The following is a 22,816-nucleotide window of genomic DNA, read 5'->3' on the forward strand; positions in this document are numbered from 1 at the left end:
CAATTGGTTGTGACAAGCAAAAATAAGCACGTCGGTCTCAGACCACCCCAAAAGGTGCATGCTCCCCAGCCCTCCCCCTCCAGAGGCTCCACAGCTCGCCTGCCGGAGAGGAAGGCGAGGGTTACAACACCTCGCGGCCCAATCAGCCGCGCCGCGGGCCAGGAAGCCCGGGCAGGGCAGGATTTGCAGCTGTGCGGGCGCCTTCCGGTTCTCAGCTGGTTTTTGTTCCCCATGCTTGTAGGATGGCAAGGCAGATGTGAAGTCTCTCATGGCGAAGTTCAACACCGTGGGCAACCCGACGGAGGACGCCTCGGCCCCCAGCCGGCCCTTCAAAGTCACCGGGCAGAACTCCCCGTCAGGAGTTCAGGCCAGAAAGAACCTGTTCAACAACCAGGGAAATGCCAGCCCTCCAACGGGCTCCAGCGGCGTGCCCAAGTTTGGGTCCCCAAAGCCACCTTTGGGGGCGAAACCTTCTCCCGAGGAGAAGCCGGAGCTGGAGCCCAAGCCCCCGTTTCCAAAGCCCGCAGGAGTGGGCCCCAGATTTGGATCACCGGCCGCCTCGGCCACCAGAGACCCTGAGGTGAAAGCGGGCTTTCCGAGACCTGTAGGCCCCAAGCCCGCCAACCTGCCCAGAGAAGATTCCAAACCCGCGTTTCCCCGGCCTCCTGGCAATAAACCTTCGCTCCACAGTGCAAACCAAGACCACGACTTGAGGCCACCAGGTCTGAAGCCCAAGTTTAATCCTCCAACCCAGGAAAGTGAGCAGAAGCCAGCGTTCCCCAAGTTGCCTGGGGTTCAGGGCAAATTTGCGTCAGCCTCGCAAGACCATGACTCCAAGCCCCTCTTCCCCAAGCCCGCCTTTGGCCCCAAGCCGTCCCTGAGTCTTGATGACCCCCACGAAGCCGAGGGCCCCACGAAGAGCGCGTCTCCCCAGCGAGGCCCCGCGGCCCCCTCTGGAGTCAGGTTCAAAACCGGCTCCGTAAAACCAGCAAGGGAAGAGCCAGAAAATAAAGACCATGGAGGCGAGACGTCAAGCTCCCCTTTCCCTGGGGTCGTTCTGAAGCCAGCTGCAAGCAGGGGAGCCCCAGGCCTCTCCAAGAAGCCTGAAGACAAGAAAGAAGAGAGGAAGGTGGATGCTGCTAAGAACGCGTTCCTGAGCAAAATGAACCAGGAGGAGCCCGCCCCCGGGGCTCCTGCCCCGTTCCCTAAGAGGCCTTCTAAGGTGACGATGGCAGGGCCCTGGGCCCAGAGCCAGGAAAAGGGGGGAGACAAGAGTTCTGCACCCCCCAAGCAGAAGCCCCTGCCACCTTTGTTCGTCCTAGGCCCTCCTCCACCAAAACCCAGCAGACCACCCAACGTGGACCTGACGAAATTCCGAAAAGCTCCTTCTGGAAACAGTAAGTGCCTCTCTTGTTTCTGGTTAACCTGTTTGGTTCCACAGCAGTGGTGTTTTGGTTCCTGGGAAAAGTCTGTAAGGAACAGGTCCATCTCTGGGACTTGAGTGAGTGTGACGACCTCTTGGGCATGGTTTTGCTTGGGGGTGGGCGCTCTGAGAAGTTAGGGCCCGTTTGGGGGTGGGGGAGGCACATCCACTTGATTTGATCCGTGGTTTGGCTTAATGCTAACTGTTCCATTTACCTCCTTAGTTTGGTTTCGTTTCTAGTGAATGAGGCTGCGGTGCGTTACTCGTAACCACCGCTAAGAAGTTAGAAGGATAGGTGAGCAAAACCCCAAGGTGGCGATTCTCACATGGGGCAGTTTTGACACCCAGGGGACATTTGGGAATGTCTGGAGGTATTGTCACAACAGGAGGGTGCTGCTAGCAGAGGCCAGGGATGCGGCTTCACATCCTACAAGGCACAGGACAGCTCCTCACGACAGTTATCTGGCCCCAAATGTCAACACAGCAGAGGTTGAGAAACCTCCAAGCGGTTGTAAATGACACGACTTCGTCATGTTTCTCAAGCCTAATATTCAAACAAGAGAGCAGCAGGGCTCTTGGGAAACGACATTTTTTTGTTTTATGTTTTAGCTGTTTTCTATTTCTCAATGTAAAGTTTTCTGAACTTCTCTGATTCAGAAAGTCATACAGAGCTAGGATAAGCCAGACAAAGGGGTATCTTCTTCAGGGCGAATAGCTCATTTTCTACCAGAGATGTTACCACAGTACTATGGCATGTGCTATCCTTTCTTACTGAGTGACTCGGTAAAGATTTATAGTTCTGCAGAACGATGAGAGACCCTCACTGAAATAATGAACGTTGTAGGCAAATAATGTGTAACTGTTGTTTATTGGGGGAGGGCGGTGTCTCCAAGCGACTGCGTTATTGAACATATTTTTTTCTTACAAATGTATGGTACAGTTAGAGCTGCTCCGGGAATGAAGGTGGTTTTTCATTTGGGCTCTGTAGAAGGATTTCGCAGTATTCATCTTCCTGAGGTTAGCGTTTTCAGTGTTGATCAGCAGATTGGTGATCAACCTGCCGCTGGTCTACCACGCAGAAATCAAGTTTGGAATGACCCCAGGTTGGCCACCTTCTAGAAAGACTCAGGCTTGTTACACTTGTCTCCTCCCCTGTCACCTTCTCGTGTCAATACTGGTCCCTAACTCAGAAATGTTATTTTTGGGAGACCTTCCATAAGGTCCCTTTTTATTTCTCTCTCTTAGGTCTCCTATACCTCAGATTTTAAAATTTGCTCTCATTAAGCTCCATTTTATGGCTCTACTTTATGCCATGGAAGCTGTTCTGATGTCCAGCAGAAATCCCTGGGGGCTTTCTTCCACCTGCCCCATCTTTGTTTCGCCCCAGTGCCAGGTTTGGGTGGTGGGAACGGGCTATGGGGTGTCACGCCAGTGAATGAGTTCTCACGACGCTAATGAAGTCCTCTGGCCGGCTCTGCAGTCCTGTCAAGGTCAGTGCTGAGCTGATTTTCAGCGCAGTGTAATTCCCGGGGACCCAGGCACAGTCGCTTAGGATTCAAGTCGGTTCTTGCCCTTCTCCTTCCCTTTACAACCCACGCCCCCATCCTGACCTGCCTCCCCACTGCTCAGGTCCGCCATCACATAGACTAGACTCCAAGTGCTCTCATCCGTGTGCCCCACTTTCAATCCCTGGTCCCTTGGTGTGGATTATGTTCCAAAATGGACCCCCTTCCGTCTTCACCCACCTCTTCCACAAATCGGAACTCAGTCTTCTTCATTTCAATTGACCTCAGGCTGGTGTCAGGATAAAGCCATTGGTTTCATAAATTTAAATTCTGAATAACGCCTTTAAAGCTTCCACTTTTTTCAATTTATTTTTTAAATAGAAATCACAGCTAGTAAGAGGTAACCGATCATTCTTTAAGTTGCATAGTCTGATCAGTGGATGACTCACCTAATTGATTTAACAGTTTGTATTGTTTTTCAAACTTTTGCTGTTAGAAACAATGTACAGAAAATAACCTTGTATATGGGTCACAAAATAAGCATTTATTTTCTGAACACAGACAATTTCTTAATAGTCAGGTCTGCCAACTCCGGATCCGACCACTGCTATTTTTCCTCAATCATTCTAAGTAATTTAGCATCCACACAGGAAGGTTTAAGAAAATACCAGAATTAGAAAGTATATAGTGTCCAAATTAACTAAAGCTTCATCTAATAATTTTGCAGACTTTCGAAACCCTAAAACTATTTTTTTAGTCTTCCCACCTGATTCCTTCCCTTCCTGATTCACGTCCAATTCCTTAAGCCTTTCCTCAGATCTAACCCTCATCTTCCTCATTTTTGTCCAATATACTAACCACTGAAAGTATTTATCATTTATTGAGGACTTGTTCTATACCAGATACATGTTACCCTGTTAATTCCAATGAGAGAGGCATCCTATGAGGTTAGGTAACTTGCCCAAGGTTGTACCGCGATGAACAGGAGCAGGCCCTGTCCTTCCTCTCAGAGCCCACGTCCCCATCACCACCCCCCTGCTGGGCCCCCTCTCTAGAAACACAGGATAGCGTGAGATAATAAATTAAGCATCCATGAAACCCAGAGAATGCTCACTCTCCCCCTTTTCTTTGTCCTTTGGGTGAAAAAAGTCATTGAGTTTTTACTATAAATACCACTCTCAACTTCATGAAGACAGAGACCAGCCCACTCAATTTTATTTATGTGGAGCATAGAAATAACATATTCTTGTTAGTGGCTCAGGTTTGTCTCCCCACCAAAATGTCTTCAATCAGAATTTAGGATTAATGCACTCTATAGCTTGGCAATTCCTTTTTTAACAGATAACCCTTGCCAATAGACTCATGCTCAACTGACGGAGCTTCTACATGCAATGAACACTGTAAGCAGAGTCCACAAGGTAGATTATCAGCTTCCTTTCTTGTGAACCAGAAGCTTGGATATACTGTAACCTGTTGCTTTTCTGAATGTGGAGCTAATACCTTTTTCCCCCCAGAACAATTTAAGATTACAAAAGGCAAATTTAAAAAAAACACAAAACCCAAAATATCAAAATGTTCTTTGAACTAACCTTTGCCCTGGTTCCTTCTGGTTCCCGGGCTGCCTTCCCAGGGTCACTGTGTGTGTGGGAGGAGTGAAGTCTGGGTTATTCAGAACCCCAGCCTGTCTGCTGGTTTTCGTGTAGGAGTTAGTAAAACCGGCTGGGAAATCGTCCACCCAGTTGTGTGTTTTTCCTAGTCTTGTTCTTAGCACTGGAGAGAAAGTAAGACTCACCTTTCCTGTATTAGCTTTAAAATAACTAGTTAAGTGTCTTGACAACTCAAGGGGCAAGGCCAAGGTCCTAGCTGGCTTTAGCAATCAGCTGATGGTGTGACTGACCCCTCCTCAGCTACTTATCTATCACTTTCACTAATCCACGCACAGCAGTTCAGAACCAAGGCGTTTGGCCTATTTTCCCCAGCAGGCGACTTGTTTCCGAGAGGGGCCAAGGTTTTCCTCCATGGATCCTGAAACCGCCCCTTTCATCTTTCCTTCATTCTCTTTTCAGTGTGCTCTCTGACAATGACCCTGTTAGATATTTACAGATCATGTTTTATATCAGCGCATTGCTCCCAGCACAACAGGGAAAGGGATTTGCTGCTCAACCACACTTAAGAAACTCTGGCCAAGTGGGTTCTTGACACCAGGGTTTCTATGGTTACTGACTCGAGTGTGCACTTGGGGTCTAAGAGCAAGGGACCTAAAAGCAGATACCCTTGCTTAAGCATCTCCTGGCCAGGGCTATTTCAGGACACTGGGGAGCTGGGGCCAAAGCTCTGTGGGGCAGCCTGGAGTGGAAAGTCCTCTAAAGCACGGCTCAGCTTCGGGTGGCACTGAGACCCTCCACACGCTGTTCGCGGTCATGCTCCGGGCACCTGGTGTGCGCTCTGTAGCTGGCCCCACCCTTACCTTTAGCGCCAGCCCAAGCCCAATCTATGTCACTTGCCCTCCTGGATCCCTGGGAAACCAGTTTTCCATAAGGCCCATCAGTCTTCCTCTACCCCAGGTTAAAACTTCCCTAGGAAACACTGTCAGTTTGGCAGCTTACCTGCTCTAATCCATAGCAGAGATGCCTTGGGAAGAGCCCGTCCTCTCCTAACCACACAGGTCTGTGGTTGGATCCTAACAGCTACCTGTTCTCTGTCTTCTAAAAGTCTCTCCTCTGCTCTTCTAAGATAAACCAGCTCCTCAGTCTAAACCCTAATAAACAACCTGTTCCCTGCTGTGTCACATTGCAACAGCATCCTTTGGGCTTTTATTATCCAGTGTTTTTATCATACTTATAAGCAATCTACATGGTCATTATTTTTATTTTCTGGCATCTCATTTTATTGAGAACAAGTCTGAGACCACCCTGAATGTCCCTCTTCAAAAATGATTTTTTTTTTTCTGTCTGGATTCCCAAAGAAATCTCTGTCGTTAAGGTTTAAACACTTAGCCAGTCATTCTATTGTCCATGTCAATCATTCTATCATCATTCTAAACCTGTGTCAATCATTCTGTCGTCAGTATTTTCTGAGAGGGGATGTTCCTCTGAGCTCAGGGATTCTCGATGCCACCTGCGCAGGAGTCCTACCATTTCTACTGATCTGCCTGATGGATAACAAACCCATGTTCTTGCTCTAATCCAGGGTAATAAATTTGTCTTCCCTTGAGTGCTTCGATTTGAGCCCTGATACTACTTTTCATCCACTCTTCTGTGGAGGGGAGGACAGCTGTGCTGGTCTCCAGGGCCACCCTGGCTGGAGATCTGGATTCTGCCCCATTATCTGAGACCTCACCCGGTACCACAACAAGCCAACCATGACAGCTCAGCCCCTTCTGCCTCTGGCGTGACCCTGTTGTGGCATTTAGGGCTTTCATGCTATAGGATTCTCCTTGGCCAGGCTGCTCAGTCACCCCGAGTTCACTTCTCCAAGCTGGAGCATGTTAGGGAGAATACACAGGTTTTTCTAGATCCACTGTCTTCCTTCAGTGTTGCTCCTGAGCCTGGCGAACATGTGGGAAGCTCCACTTGCCTCCTGTAACTCCAGAACCTTCTGTTCCCTGCCTTAGCCACCACTTTTTAAAATTTATCCAATGAGGTTATTTTCCTTTGTTTGTGTGGTGACCACTAGTGAGCTTGAGATAATGTTTATCTTGCCTTATTTTGTTTTCACTATTTTATTTGGTAATTGGAGGAGGAACGTACCAGAAGTCCCCTTCCTCGTTATTTAATACCAACTAATTATCTCCATTATAACCAGGGGTTGGCAGTATTTTTGAAAGGACCATCAATTCACTTCCACAAAGCAGACAGCAAGATGGAAGAGAGGGAACTCACATGAATTGAGTGCCCACAGCCAGCCTCGTTTCACATCCTCTGGGTCATGCTTCTTAGTCAAGGACTCAATGACCACTCCTAAGCCCTCCCCGAGTGTCCTGTTCTAATGAATATTCTGGACACAGTCCAGGTGGGGCAAAGGAGAGACCCAGCTACCTGATGGGAGGGAGCTTTACCTCTGGACTGTTGACAGCACCTGACCTCCGCTCACCTGCGAATTTCCTGAGAGCAGCCAATCAGTTCGTACTTAGACTAGGAAAGAGGACCTGGATAGGAATGTGAGCCAAGAGAAGGAGAGGACCACTGGGCGGGCGTATGGGGAGAGCAACTTACTTCTGGTCTGGGCCTAGGTCATTTTGCCATTGAGAAGTCCCCTCAGCATGTTTAGGTTGCCAGTTCCCTGCTCCATGCATTTGGTCTTGATTGTGTTTTCTCTTAAGTGCTCAGGCACCACATAGCCTTTTAGAATCAATTTGAGGACAATAATCCACACACCATTTCACCTACAGGAAGACGTTTCCTTACCGAGAGTCACCTTGCTGATAAGACAGGCTGTCCCTTTTCTTAGTCATGGGAAGGGAAATTTCTGTAAACCTGGTTTGCAGCAACATGCCATGATTTACTCCATTGTAATAACCCCTCCTGTGATCTAGAGGCAGGAGTTCGTATATTTTTAAGCTGCCTACAAAGGAAAGTTTGGAAACATCGCCCCATGAACTGGCATTATTTCAGCATTAGTAGCACTCGTGCCAGAGCCAAGAAGATGTGGCCACTTGTAATGTAGATATATCTTTTGTTTTGCAATGGCTGAAGCATGAAAGGCATGAGATCATATAACATATACCAAATTTGATCAGAACTATTTCATTCTTAAACTAGTCATGCGACCCATGATGGTAAAAGCATTAGAATGAAATTCCAATTGCTTGAGAAAGGAAGGGAGCTAAAAGGAAAGTCAGGTCTAAGAATCAAATACATAAAGGCTCTTTCTAATTTACTTTCAATTGTGCTTACACATAAAATTTTTTTAAAAAGCTAGATAAGAAGAGGGGAGCAAATATATGTTATAGTTGTATCTTCTCACTGGGCAGGAGATGCCTCGCTTCACAGAACCTGCTGAAGTAACTTCTGAGGCCAGCATATAAAACCCTGGTTGAAGGACTGGATTCCCCATAATGTGCACTTGCCACGAAAGGTCCTTCTTTGCCTTGATGAAAACTCTCTGAATACGGGCTCATAGGCTAAAAGCCCCTCTTTGTGCATGTGTTTTGTACGTTAAAAAGTTAAATTAACTTTTTTACTAGAATAACTCTAATTGTTGGAAGAATAAAATTATGCCTCAGAAGCAGAAATCCAGCTACCTGCTCTTACAAAAATAACTGAAAATTTACAAAAAAACACACAATTGTATATATTCTTTTAGAGAAAACACGATTATGATAGCTATGGCATGGCTTTAAAACCCGGAGAACCATCTAGAGCACTAAATTATTTGTTTTTCCAACATATAAGAGAGAAGAAAGAGGGGAAAAGTCCGAAAGTTGGAGAATTTAACTGCTATGCCAACCACTAGAGTAAATAGACAAGAAACATACTCTCTTCTGTTTAAATTGCCACTAAAGAAAAAAGGTAAGACTTTGTCTGGAGTAGCAAAGGAAGAAAAAACAGCCAGAACACCCAATAGCAATAGGTAACATTAGGAAAAAGTAACCGAAGATGAGACATCTGGTTATAGAAAAGAAAAAAAAAAAGGCACACCTGAACAAAAAAACCATATGAGTCTTTTCTTCCCCCAAAGTCAGACCTTGCAGGGCAAGTCAGCTGTTTGTGTTTATTGAACACCCCGTGCCTGCACAGCTGTGCGACGGCCCAGCACTGCGGGGGTTCAGCTGGTGGCAGGTGGCGCGCTCCCGGCCACCAGCCTGCGTCTCTCCAGGGCTGGCCGTGGGTCTGCTGAGGCAAAGGGGGCGCAGAGAAAGCTTCCTGCCACGTAGCACCACTCTTTTCTTGATTTTCTTATAACTCTCCAAACAATACTGTAACTCATCCTATTTTCCAAAGTAACCTGTGTGGTGATGGGATTAGTGCAACCAGGCAACTAAAAATCTGTCTTAAAAAAAAAAATGGCGAGGCAGATGTGTGTTTGGGTATTTGTTCCTCTTATTCTGAAAAGAAGTTGCTCGACTATTTTCAGGTAGAGAAAGAATCCTAGATTAATGCACAAAAAAAGCCCCCTTCAGTAAGGGGTTCGTTTTCAAGCCCCACAGTATTTCCCATTTCTCTCCCAAATTGTCACGGTAAGGAAGATGGGGTGCCCCGTGCATGTATCTCAGATACTGAGGATCTAGACTGCAGCCTGCCGGGGTCCCTGCTTCTCCCTCCTCTCCAGCCTTTAGCTTTTGGTTCATCTAGATTGGGTACGAAAGCTACACACACACACCCCACACACACCCGCAACTTGCTCCTCGGGCATTTTTTCAAAAGCACTTAGATGTGGAAGGAAGACAAGGCAGGTCTATAAAATACATTTCAGTCATTTGTGTTACTGTAAATTAAAGGAAATTTTTTTAGATCCGCTGCAAGCAGTTTAGCAAGCAGGAAACCTCCCTCCCCTGTAGGAGGAGGCCGTCTTTGATTTCTCCGACGCTTTGCATGTTAACCCTCACAGGGAGGAATTAATCGAGCTCTGGCTGAGCGGCATGCAACCGGCTGAGGTTTCTAGAGCTTCTGCCAGATCTCTCCCTCCCAGTTGGGAACTTCTACTTTCTCTACTCGCTCTGAGTGGTTATCTGATGGGCCCACTGTTTGGGGGCACTGTTGCAAGGTGAGGCAGTTCAGGCGGCTATTACAAAAACAGCATAGGCCGGGCAGCTTGGAAACAACAGAAATGTATTTCTCACAGTTCTGGAAGCTGAGAAGTCCAAGATCAAGGCACCGGCAGATTCAGTGTCTGGTGAGAGTCCACCTCCTGGTTCCAAATGACTGTCCTCTCACTGTGTCCCCACACGGCCGAAGGGACAAGGGAGCTCCTTGGAGTCTCTTTTATAAGGACACTGATCCCATTCGTGAGGCCTCCACCCTCACGATCTAATCACCTCCTCAAGGTCCCACCTCTTAGCGCCATGACGCATTGAGAATTCGGTTTCAAGATGTGAATTTGGGGACACACAAACCTTCAGTCTATAGCAGATATCCTGTGCCACCAGGCCTAGGAAGTGACACTCTACCATTGTCCCCACCACCTGTCTCCCTTTTATTTTCTTGCTTTCTTCATCTTCATCTTCTAAGATTTTTTTAAAATCTTATTTTTTCCCATTCCTCCATAACATCGCCACAAATCTCCTTTCTTCTGAGTCAGTGAAACCTGCTAGCAAACCCCACAAAAAAAAAAAATGCTGAGGATTTGAAGGCACGTGGACCAAAGAGATTGCTGAGTTCTGAACTAAGAAAACATGGCGAGTTTCGTGCGCCAACATGACTTTGAAATAGAAAAGCTAAGGTAGGAAATAGAAAAGCGACTGGCGTGGTCTTTAACAGCTGGATAAAGTTCATTTCAAGCACTAGCCATGTCTTGTAGGCAAATCGAATGAATGGTCTCCACACAAGGCCAATGAATGGCCAAGTGGTTTGATCTCAAGGCCCCTCCTGAGTTTCAGTCCCAGCTTCTTCTGACTTGGATGGGCTCAGGAATCGTCTCCCTGCCCCTGCGCTACACTGAAGTCACCCGAACAAGACTTGGTGCTTTCCCTTGGTTCTCACTGCAGACCACTCCCAGAGGGCATTGTCGTGTGCAACGGCCTTCCCTGAGGGGTGAGGGGGCAGGAGTCTACACCACACAGAAGCCAGAACCTTGAAACGGAGCACGGGCCACAATCCTTCTTCAAAGCAGCTAGATATTCTGCAGCTGAGGTGCTGTCCCCTTTTTCCATTGCTCAACTTTTCTTTTCCTCATAAATAAGAGCACCTTCATTTTTTATTTGGAACAGTCCAGCTGTCTCTAAGCCAAACCCTTAAACTCAGCTGTTGTCTTCCTTCGCATACAAGCAGGTGTTTCTTACTCCAAGGTATCTCCACCACCTCTCGGAGAGTGGAAGGGGTGAGTCGAAAGGGACGGCCGGGTGGGAGGAAGTGGTTTCATTTTATATTGCTATCAATAGTCCTTATATACTAGAAACAGACTACTGACGAATAGAATGTATCCAGGAGAGTTTGGTCGATCCCTGGAGAGGTGTAGGAACTGAATTATGCCAAATGGGTATGATAACCAGGTTCTTTTAGCCTCCTACAAAATAAGATTGGAAAGAAAAGAAAGCTGGAGATCGACTTTCTCCCACCAGACCTAGGCTTTGAAAGTTTTCAGGTTCTTTCCTGAATTAAAATATTACAAGGACTCGCATGCAAGCCAATGTTCCTTGCATGTCTTCCTGATCATTGTAACACTAGGTAGGTCTCTAAGGAGAAAAATGGCCCAAACGGATAGACATTGTGACCAACAGTGTGCACGTCATATTCTCAGGCCAAGAGAACATCAAAATTGGGCCTTAATCTTTCAAAGGTTATCAAACTTTAAATTGCATAAGAATGCCCCCAGACTTTCTAGATCAAGAAGCCTGGCTAGAGCCCAGGGGTTGGAACTTCTACCAGCATCACCAGGTGGTTCTAAAGGCGGTCGTTCTTGGACCACACTGACAGGCACTGCAGCTAAGGATTGCAGCCGGGCCAGGGTAAAGGAGGCAGTGGAAAGAGGTAAGGTTTCTAAGCCAGAGGTATTTTTCTGAGAACAAGATAGCATGAAACAGGGTATTAGAAGTTAGTGATTATATCAAAATATGGAAATGAGCAAATGATCTGTTTAAGCAAACAGGTAGTGGCCTACGGTTGAACTTAAAAATTTGCTTAGTTGGGGTAGGTGTCAAGGCGCTATGCAAATATCTAGCATCTCTATGGCTGGTAGCAGAGTCCTGAAAGTCCTTTGCTATGTCAGGCTTAACTTTTTAGATGCTGGATCATAAAGAGGACCAGGAATCCCTAAGGGATGTCCAGAGCCTCTAGAGGGATGTAGCTAATTCACTATTTTAACAGTTGGTGGTTAAATTGTGCGTATCCTGACCGTCAGACGAGAATAGTGATTTCTAACCAGTGCGCCACAAGAACTTTTGAAATGTGCAGTGCCTGACTATTTCGTCAGGGGCACTGACCTCTTTTCCTTTAGGTTGTCAGATAAAAAAATTACATCAGCCCACACAACAGTAGCCATCCGGTGTGAATGAATCGAAATTATACCTATTTTTTGTCTGATTGGCAAAAAATACAATATAATTTTTGGTGTCCCGCAGAATATTAGTAATGAGTTTATGTGCCATGAGATAAAAAGGTAGAAAATCGCTGGCCCAGCTTTGCTCCCCCCACAGAACATCTGGAATCAAGGACTCCTGTCACTCTCTCCCTCTTTCTTTACCCTTTTTCTGTTCTCTATTCCCTTTTATTTTCATTTCTTTTCTCCCTTTCTGCCTTGCAGTGGTCTTCAGGTTAGCTGGGCACAGTGTTTTTCACATGGCACATATAACTACTATTCATTAAATTAAAAACCATATTTAGGAAAAAAAAAAATCTAAGTGCTAAGATAAACAGACTTTGCAAATCTGAATAATTATGTATCACCGTAAAAACTGCTGCTGTATGACAGGGGCCAGAATGACAAAGGAGCCCACGAGCCCGCCTAGTGTGACCACATTTGTTCAACCCTTGGGAGGTCTCCACACTCGGTGATAGCCCAGCCCGCTCCCGCCACCTAAACTGACCAGTGGGCTAAGGGATGAGCAGAGGTGACGCTGCTGGGTGTGCGTATGCCCCTAATCGGATCAGCATCCCGGTGCGGCTGTACTGGCCTCGCTGGCCCGCTCTCCGGATAGCTCATCACTCGGTAACATGTCATCTTTTTCTTCATCAAGTTTAGTGTATTAAGTACCTACTCTTCAAGACAGGCTATGCTCAGGTAGTACCTAAAAGAAATGAAGTCAATGAGAAAGAAAGTCAGGCAGCTGTCCTAAACTACAGGCTGCCTTTCTTTTCTGCACCGCTTTTCCGTTGATCTTCAAAGGCAGGCGGGGTTTGCAGGAGAGCACTCTCAAGTTCGCTGCTGCTGACAGATTCCTGCTTTTGTGAGCCTGCTGATGAAAGGGGAGGGTGGATGTGGCCCTGATAAAAAGACGTTGGTTCAGGCTTGTCACTGTGTTTTTGTAAACTGGAAACTTTTGTTAGTCACACTGTGAAGTTGGTAAGAGAGCTTGCTGAAAGCACTATCAACACATTGATCTAGGAGAAGGGAGAGGTACTATAAACACTGGAACACTTCCTTTTTGTTCTTTTTTTTTGTCTTTAAAAATGCAAGCATTTATACAATTGTTTTTCACCACGGAGAGTTCAGAGTAATTGCTTTGTTGCTAGAGAGCCTGAGGGTCCAGGACAAGGCCTACTCACTGTGGGAGCCCAAGGTGGGCTCTCAGCCTCTCTGAGCCTCAGTTTTCTCATCTGTTCATCTAAGTTGACCCTGTCATAGGGCTGTAGTGAGGATTCAATGGAAATGTGACTTCTATGATCATATTTTCATATGGTCACAGAATTAGTCTAGAAAATCAATTTTTAATACATTACTATGTTCTTTCTCAAAATTGAAAATGGGCTTTTTTTCTAAGTTGTCAAAAAGGACTGGGTTTGCCATTAGATGAAGTGAATTTTCATCACATCAAAATGTCTCTCCTGACACCGATTATAAAATTTCCTTTTTACCCATCATTTCTCAAAGCAGTGTTTTTCTCAGTGTGGCCTGTAGACCATCCATGCAGGAATGGGCTCAGGCACTTTTAAATACTCAAGATCACTGCCCTCCTCCCAATTCTACCATTACCAGCCCATTCTACCAGCCCCCTTCCTGAATCAGAACTTCTGATTAAGGTATAAATAGGGCCCAGGCATCTCCACTTTTAATAATCTGCTCAGGAGATTCTTATGCACACTAACAGTAGAAAAAAATTCACTCAAATAAGCCCTTCTTTTAATGGCAAATACATTTTTCTATTTTATAAAGTCAAGAATAGCTTGTTTTGAGCAAGGTTAGAACTCACTTTCCTTAGGGAAGCCTTGGATGGAATAGAGCGGAAGGGTGGAGATACAGGGAAAGGACGTCCTATGAAGCAGGCAGTTGGTGTGAACCATCCCAGACCATCCTGCCATGGACGCTGGGCTGGCCTGAGGTGCCGCTGGAGCTGGCCTTGGCCTCTCACTTGTGTGAAGTCATCGAGGACTCCCAGAGAAGATTCATCTCCCAACACGCTAGGAGTTCCAGCCACTCCTCCTGGGAGAGGCAAGTGCTCTCAGGATGGGTCCTGCCAGTTCAAGTACATATAGTGCGCTTGTGAGACTTGCCACTGAAAACACCTTCTGTACACCACTTCCCTTCCTGGGCCAGAGTCCGAGAAAACCTAAAAAAGGGAAGCAAATACCAACAGGGACCTTTGGAGATGAACTTTGCAAACTGAGTTTTGCCTAGAGTGAGGCCTGCCTGCAGCTCACTGCCTGTCTCTAAGGAGACAGTGCTGCCCTGAGCAGCTTGGCAGATGAAAAATTCCTGAGGCACCTAGAAAATTAATGCCAACAGCAAGGAGAGAAGAAGCAGCAGCACAAATGTATGTGGGACAGGGGTGCCGAGAGTCGAGGGAAGGTAGTGGTGGGGGAGACGGGCCCCCCTCCTCTCTCCTCGGCCCACGCTGGGCAGTTGATTTTCCAAGTGCTTGAGGTCACCCTCACGCCAAGGACTCTGACCTTGAAAGTGCATGACTTATGGCTCCTTGTTCACCCTGATTTGGACCTGCTGTGGAAAGGGTGAGATGGTGCTAAAGTAAGTTTTCCCGTATTGCACCTGCACAGGTCACACTAATGCACTTAAAATGATGTGCATGGCTTGAGTCTCTTGGAAAGCCTTCCATTGAATTAAAACTGACCTTGAACGAAGATAGACCTTGGGCCTAAACAAAGCATTTCTTTGTATTGCTGAGAGGCACCTGCATAGTGTCTCTAGGAGTTTCCTCAAATTTTGATGAAACCAAAGGCAATGATGTGTAATATTTGACCACATGCACACCCCTCCCCCAGTGGCATCCGTACTGCCGCCTGGCTCTCCATTCACTCCACTGTGTTTAATGAGCAGTAAGAAGACGATTATAAGGTAAGTGAGGCTGCAATGGAGAGGAAGGAGTATAAGCAATGAAAGATGGCACTAGGGTGGGAGGCAGAGGCCAGATCCATAGGCCATGTTAAGGACTCGGAGCTTTCGCCTCAGTACGCGGGTGTCCTGGTCATATTTGATGTTTGGGAAGGACCGTTCTAGAAGCAGTTAAAGAAGTGAGCAGGAGCTTGGGCGAGGAGGCGGCAGTGGCGATGGGAAGAGGATGGATCTGACAGATCCTTCTATTAGAAAATGATGGGTTAGCTACATGGGAGGACCGTGATTTTGTTTTGAATGTGTGCAATTAGAGGAGTTTTGAGATGTCAAATAGGCAGGTATGTAGAAGGGTCTGGCGCTCATAGGAGCTTCAGTTCCCTCTTTACATTGTTGACACTTCAGTCTACCTCTTGGGAGACCGCTGAGTTTTTACATTTCTATCTGTCTAATACGCTATTATCTAGATCTAGATCTAGATCTTCCAATACAGCTACTAGCCACAGGGGGCTATTTAAATTTAAATTAACTCAACAAAACTTAAAATTCAGTTCCTGTAGACACATTTCAATAGGCACCTGTGGCTGGTGGCCATAGTATAAGAAGGCACAGGCATTGTACATATCCGTTATCCCAGACCATTCCACTGAACAGCCCTGATCTATTGACCAGCGGGGAGCTCAGCTACAGCTCTGAAACTAAAGCAACATTTCCTGTGATTCCGTACACATTGCATCCCAGGTGGTGCTAGTTATTTCTGTACCTGAACCCTTGCGCACTGAGAGTCCCATGAAAGTGAGGACCATGCCCTACACATCCTCACGTCCCTTCCACTCATCAAAATGCCTTTGTATTATGTCCTTGCGAGCACTGATTGAATGAAGGAGTGAGTGAGTCAATATGTAAAATTCTGTTCCAAAAATGTACAGAAAAAGAATCATTTATGCAATTTCTTTAGATTTATTCTGATAAAATAACTACTAAATTTTGAAAACGTAAAATAATATAGCCTGGTTTATAAGACAGCTTGGGTGAGAGGGTTTATCATGCGCAGTGATAATACCCAGGGTGGAGGCAGGAGAGGTAGAAAGGACCTACTGCACTCAGTGTTAACGAGGCCAGCATCTGTGGGGAACGCCTGCCACCATCGCCACTCATGGAGACAGCAACAGCATCTGTTGCTAAGGCACCTCAGCTCCCATCTCTCATGCATTCTGCCCCGAAGGGCCAGGGTACCTGGCCAGATAACCAGAGTGGTGGTGAGGCTCCTGCCCACATAGTCTTCCTGGAACTGGTCAGTGTCACAATAGGGACTTCCCTGAATCTTAGTCACCATCAGACCTGCATATGCTCATCACAGTGTTGTTACCAGAGATGCCCTGGTCACACATGAGGACGGAGGGGCCGGAAGAGGAATGAAGGGGTGGTGGAGGGCTCAGGAGGAACGGTGAGGCACCTGAAGATTAAACAAGAGAGGCAAAACTTGCGTAGAAACACACTCTTTTCTTCCAGTGGCATGACGAGGTCTGATATGGTCCTGATTATGTGGTTGGAAGAAGGAAATTCTGCTCTCCTGAACCTTATAACAGGAGCCCCAGACAAGCCAATGGGCACTTATACTCCCCCAACTTAAATATTCCTAGAGGGCCAGAGGAAAAGGCTTCCTAGTGGAACTGACGCCTAAGCTGAGCCCCTAAGAGAGTAGGTGTCACCCAGGCCAGTGAGGGCAGAGGAGAGAGGGGCCGGGACAGAATGGACGAGCATGTGCTGGCGGCTGGAAAGATGCAGGAGCCTGGTGGTGCAGCGACGTGAACTTTTCTGTAATTTAGAGTATCCGCAGAAGTGGGAAGTAAAAAGTAACTGAAAAGATAGACCCTACATAGCGTTCCCTGGCCCCTAAGAATTAAAACGACCTCAACTTGTTTTCTCTTTTCCTACTCAGCCCTATGTTTTTTGCTCCCCCCTGCCCAGGAGTTCCGCCCGACACTGCGGTTCAGCTACACCGGGGCGGGGGACGGGGTGCACAGTGGCCAGTGTACCAGCTCCGGAGCCCGGCCGCCTGGGTTCGATTCCCAGCTCTGCCCCTCAGTAGCTGTCAGACTTTAGACAAGTTAATAATTTGTGTGTTTTGTCACCTATGAAGAGATCTGTAATGCTACCTACCTAGAATCTAAGGTTTTTAAGGAATTACATGAATGTTTGCGTAAGTAGCTCTTTTGGAACAGCCTGGAACACAGGAAACACTCTGCAAAGGCTGTTAGTACTGTGAGCTAAAAAGGCTTTTGTTAGCTAATGTGAAAACAAGCTCACGTTTCCATGGGAAACAGCTTACAAACTACTCTGTGTAGAATCGGGGCCAGAAGGAGAATTTTCAGACTTAGCACATTTTCTGTGTGTTCCACAAGATGTATTTCCTAAAATAAGGGCCTTCCTACACTTATGAGAAAATTTCCAGGTACCTATCAGAAAACTATTGTGATATTTTAAAAGATACAGAAGAGAAAATCTGTTATATTATACTTAATGATGAATATCTAAGGTGATACTTCCTTAAAGATGAAAAATTAGCCTCAGTTGTTATCAGAAAAATAATGACAGGATTTCTGTGTTTTTTTGGAATCTTGGTGGAGTTAAAAACTGAAGTATTGCGCTCATGTTCGTTTACTTTATTTGGATATTCTTCCAGGATGTTTTTCTTTTCTCCACACATTATCTCTCAATCTATTCTTACTTTCCCCATTTTGCAATGAAGGAAACTGAGGCTCAGAGATTGTGGTAATTAACCCAAAGCTATTCAGGCAGTAAGAGGTGCAGCCAGAATCGAACCCTGAGTCTCTGACTACAGAGTCTGAATTTGTGCTTGAATATTTGAGCCTTAAAAAAATTTATTCCATAAAGTGCTTGGGACCCCGTGAGACACATAGAAGGCACCCAGTAAAGGTTGGTGGTTATCTCAGCTTTGCCCACCTACTGAGAGTTCTGCGGGATGTTAGTAAATGTGACAGGGAAAAGTAGTTTAGCATGTTTGGGAAATCCTGGGTTAAGCAAAGTTAACTTCATTTTTTACAGTCCTTACTACACTACTAAGTATTATGATTATCAGAAGGAGAGTATAGTATGTGGCACTTTTTCAAATCATGTTTGACCAAGGAACTCTCCTCTCTCTCCCCCCCCTCCCCTTTCTCTCTGTAGCTTAGTAGGACCAATGGTCCCGGGAACTAACTTTGGAGGAAATGCTATGTGAGATACATGCTGAGTAGCAGATAATACTTACAATTCAAATTCACTGGTGAAAAATCTTTCACATTTGCCAGGAGAGTTGTTTTACTGTGCAAAGCAGAAATAGCATAAAAGGGAACCTGAAGGCATCGTATACATCTTAGCTTGCTTGAGATGGGGAAGCTGAGTGAGAACAGCTTTGCAGAAATATGTCAGCAGTAAAGTAGGAAGTGGGTATTCTTGCAGCTTCTAAGAGCTTCAGCAACTCGGTAGTTCAGAGCCAGAGCTGCAAGGCACCTTATCTGAGAAACACGCACATGCACACATAGCCTCAAGGACACGAGAGACAGTGAAGAGCATTGGGGATCTGGGTGGCAGCCCCCCTTTATATATATATATATATATATATATATATATAATTTAAGATTCAAAAGCTTGAATTAAGGCAATTGCAAAGTTTGGAATCTTACTGGAAAAAATAGTTTTGCATTCTATTGATTCCTAAATTCTATCCCAGCCAGCAGTTTGAGCACCATAAGTCCTGGTGGATCTAATCTGCCTGCGGTTCTTAAATTGGAAGTGTAGTTGGGTTCAAAGTCAAGAGACTGCATTTGGGGCTCAACTTTATCAACTTTGGAGGATCTAGAACATGTAACTTATTTGACCTCCTTCTCATCTGCAAAATGGGAGAGGTGAATTAGATCATGCCTGAGGTGCCTTCCAGCTCAGGGACCTGTGAAATTAGAGGAACGGGTCAGTACAGACCTCTTCTGGTTGTCATAAGCAGAGGCCTCTGAGTAGCAAAGGCATCGTAGTAAGGAGGCAGCAACACAAACAACAGACTGGAGGTTAGTCACAGCCCTTGGGAGACCGCAGAGGGGTCTAGGCTCTAGCCTGCTGGCCCGCTGTACGGTGTTGCTAAATTCAGAACGGTGCTGAAATAGTAAGCATGGGCCCCGAATGCCCCAAAATAATGACAGCTGACAAAAAATTGTGTCCCAGCGTCCCCAGGGCCAACGCCCCTGAGATCGTCCACGGCCTTCAGCCTGAAAGGCATCCTGTGTGAGAACGGGGGGAGCGCCCTCCCGCAGGTGCATGCCGCCCGGTGGAAGGGGTGGAAGGGGACCGGCGCAGGCTCTGGGAGCAAGGCTGTCTCTGCCCTTCCTGTTTTCACTCCTGCATCTCACGGCCAAACCTTGTTGTGCTTTTACCGGTACCCTGTTTTTCACTGCCTACCCCCTCTCAGTTAAACCAGGCTTGGGAAGCCAAACCAAAGGACGGGCGCAGGAAATGATTGAATCAGAAAATCAGGAGGCTATTTCTCTTTTGCTTTTCACTTCAATGAAAACCCCCACTTCTGAAAAACTCTGTTTTCATCTTTGTTTCTCTTCCCACTGCTTATGGCTGCCTAGAGAGACAAACAGCGCTTACCTTTGCAAACACTGGCACTTTTAAACGGAAGCCACCCGTAATCGGTGCCAAATGAATACTAATCCTCTGACCGTCTCAGACTGAGTTTTTACATGTTAAGTGAAAGGACAGGCTTGCTTTCGTTGACGAGGTGAGTGTCGTAGCAGCAGGTGCCTTTCTGATCTCGCTGCTCTTAGGTGGATGGAAAAATGATGGGTTCTCTGAATACAAGACAGAAACCATGACAAGGCCACTACGGGCAGGAGCGTGAGCCCGGGAGAGGGCTGCTGCATTGCTCTGTTTCGAGGGAGCTCCTCTGTGCTCCACCCCTGCCCCTGAGGCACCTAGCACTCTGGCTCTCATCTATACACTGAGCTCTTCCATTTCCAGCAGTGCCTGCCGCTGGCATCTGGGGCGCACTGTTCCTCGCTATTGAGCAGGGCTGTCCTGCCAGGTGGAGGAATTTCAGCCCCCTTGACCTCTAGCCACTGAAAGGCCAGCGTTGCTCACTAGCCATTGCAGCAAAGAAAAACCCCACCCCCAATTCCAAAGGCTTCCTTGGAAGCTGGTCCTGCCTCACCCCATTTGGGACCACAACAGGTGCATCCGAGGTGCCTTTCCGCCCAGCATCACACAGGGAGCGGACAAGAAGAGCATTGGGCCGTTACGAACCTGCAGTTAAAAACCTCTCAGAAACGTCCTGCACAGCAGAGCACCTGCGCGTAAGAGGCACGCTAACAGTTCCGGGCATGAGGGAATTACAGGGTGCCCATTCCGCGTACTCTCGCAGCAGCTCGTCACCCTTCTCTCTCAACCTCTAGAAGAAGGCAGAGGGTTTTTCCCAATGAAGTCAAAAGAAGCCCCCAGCTAGTAACAACCACCAAGCAGCCCCACCCTCCAAACCCTGTGAGCTGTTTTCATCTCAGCCCAGTTTCAACTCAATCCAGCCCAGCCCTAGCTGTCAGGGTCCTCAATCAAGTGGGCCTTTGCCAATCTCTGTGTCAGAGCCGTCTACAGGAGCTGTGATGTACTCCCTACCCCACCAGCTGGGTCCCTTCCTTGATGAGTTTTGGATTCTCCATCAATGTAGTGTCTGCCTGAGTGAGTCTCCACTCTGCGCGCTCTTCCCACCCCACAACCCCCTGCCCTTCCCCAGCTCAGAGACGTGACCATCAACAATTCCCTTCCCTTCTGGGAAGTTAATTATTAATCTTGCTCACCCCAGAATCATCTCAGCATGCACGTGCACACACATGCACACATGCACGCATGTGTAGAGCCCGCAAACATACAGCCATGACTTTGGGGAGATCTTAAGGTTCTCCTCTTCACACACACACACACACAACACACACCTGGGAAAACTGTTTCTGTCTGGGGGAAGGATTCTGCCTGCTTATGTTTGCTCTTGGTCTATTAATTGTTGATTTTCTGTTTTGCCTTGTCTCTCCTTAGCTGCTGCTTTCATCTTAGAGAGTAACATGCACCTTTTTGATATTTTATCATTGAGGTGCTGAAAAAACTTACAAAAGGAAGCTGTTTATCTTTTCAGGATTTTGAAGCAGATGAGAGAGAGAGCTGTTTTTGGTTTCATGGGTTGGTGGAAAGAATACACTTGACTAAGGAAAACAGGGTTCTAGTTCCTGGATCTCAAGATTTGAAGATTTTAAGCTTTATGTTCTTTAGTGAATCACTAAACTTATCCAGACTTCAGATTTCTTATGTTTAATCAGAAGAGAGACCATTTTTAAAGAGTTATCCTATGTTCTGTCACTCCTAAGGCACAGCGATGCTCTCATTGTTTCAAAGTCCTATTCAGGAGCGGGAAGACAGCTTCATAAGAGTCCACAGGTTTATGTATACCAAATTATATGAGAGTCACTGGGACAGTGAATTCACAGGAACTTTCATTCCCATGGCTTTGTGGTTTTGTCTTTAGGAGCAGAGATTCTAATTCCTTGGCAATTTGCTCCGTAAGTCGTCAAAAGGGACTCTCGCCCTCTGGTGAATCCACCTTGCCTGGGTCTGTTCCCTTTCTAGGTAGAAAACTGGTTGCCAGCATTCCGCAAGCGGTTCATTAAAGATCGCTCCTGATCACTTGGTCTGCTTTTTTACAGTCTTTTCCATCTGCCATCTTCTCAAGTCATCTTCTGATTCTCCCCGTTGCCTTTCATCACCCTTCACCCCCTCTTATCACTTCCCCTTCCACCCAGTTACGAAATGGGCAGTGCTGTGGCATTTTAATGAGGCTTTTCCCATTTCCTAGCCACGGGGTCCTCTCCCTGCAACTGTGGCTGGATCATATGAGGTTTGGTTCCTGTAGAAAGGGCAAGAAAGGACTTTTGAAGAATGAAGTACTAACCAAAAGTGTCAGCTAGTCCATGGTATAATATAATTGAGGGTCAAAAATAAACAAGTTGTGCTTTAAGACTGAACAAAGAAGATTGTGACACTCATACAGGGTGGGGCAAAAGTAGGTTTACAGTTGTAAGTACTTGAAACAAAGAGATTATTCTTGTATTATTATTTATAATTACTGTATTATTTTCCATACTTTTGCCCCACCCTGTACATTTCAGGCAAGAAGTTGCACAGCTTAGTAGCCTGACGACTACTTCAAGTTACCTGTCTCTTCACAGCCATCTCTTCACAACATTTTTATGTTGACCTCCAAATATGACCAGGTGTCCACTACTTATTCTATACCAGTTATTCTCAAACTTTAGTGTGCAGCAGAATCACCCAGAAGGCTTATTAAAACAAGATCGCTGGCACTGGCCGGTTTGGCTCAGTTGGTTGGGCATCGACCCGTGCACCGAAAGGTTGCTGGTTTGATTCCTGGTCAGGGCACATACCGGGGTTTTGGGCTCGATTCCCAGTAGGAGGCAGCCAATCAATGTTTCATTCTCACATCGATGTTTCTCTCTCTCCCTCTCCCTTCCTCTCTCTCTAAAACCAAAAAAGTGTGTGTGTATATATATATATATATATATTAAAATTGCTAGGCCCCAGCCCCAGAGCTTCTAATTCAGTAGACCTGGGATGGGGCCTGAGAATTTGAATTTCTGATAAGTTCTCAGGTGATGCTGATGCTGCTGGTGCTAGATTTATACTTCAAGACCTACTGTCTGATAGGATAATAGACAGAAGTGAATAAATA

General features: G+C 46.4%; 1 protein-coding gene across 1 annotated transcript in view; it reads left to right on the plus strand.

Moving 5' to 3' along the window:
- Positions 1-247: 247 nt before the first annotated feature.
- The window catches only part of FYB1 (FYN binding protein 1), an 82,548-nt gene continuing 59,979 nt past the window's right edge, over positions 248-22,816 (plus strand). Inside the window, exon 1 of the mRNA XM_087815287.1 lies at positions 248-1,397. Within this exon, the coding sequence (XP_087671413.1) occupies positions 269-1,397 (1,129 nt within the window). The 5' untranslated portion in view covers positions 248-268. The remainder of the gene's footprint in view (positions 1,398-22,816) is intronic.

Source organism: Miniopterus natalensis, chromosome 3, assembly GCF_054644295.1.
Source record: "Miniopterus natalensis isolate mMinNat1 chromosome 3, mMinNat1.hap1, whole genome shotgun sequence".
Taxonomy (NCBI): Eukaryota; Metazoa; Chordata; class Mammalia; order Chiroptera; family Miniopteridae; genus Miniopterus; species Miniopterus natalensis.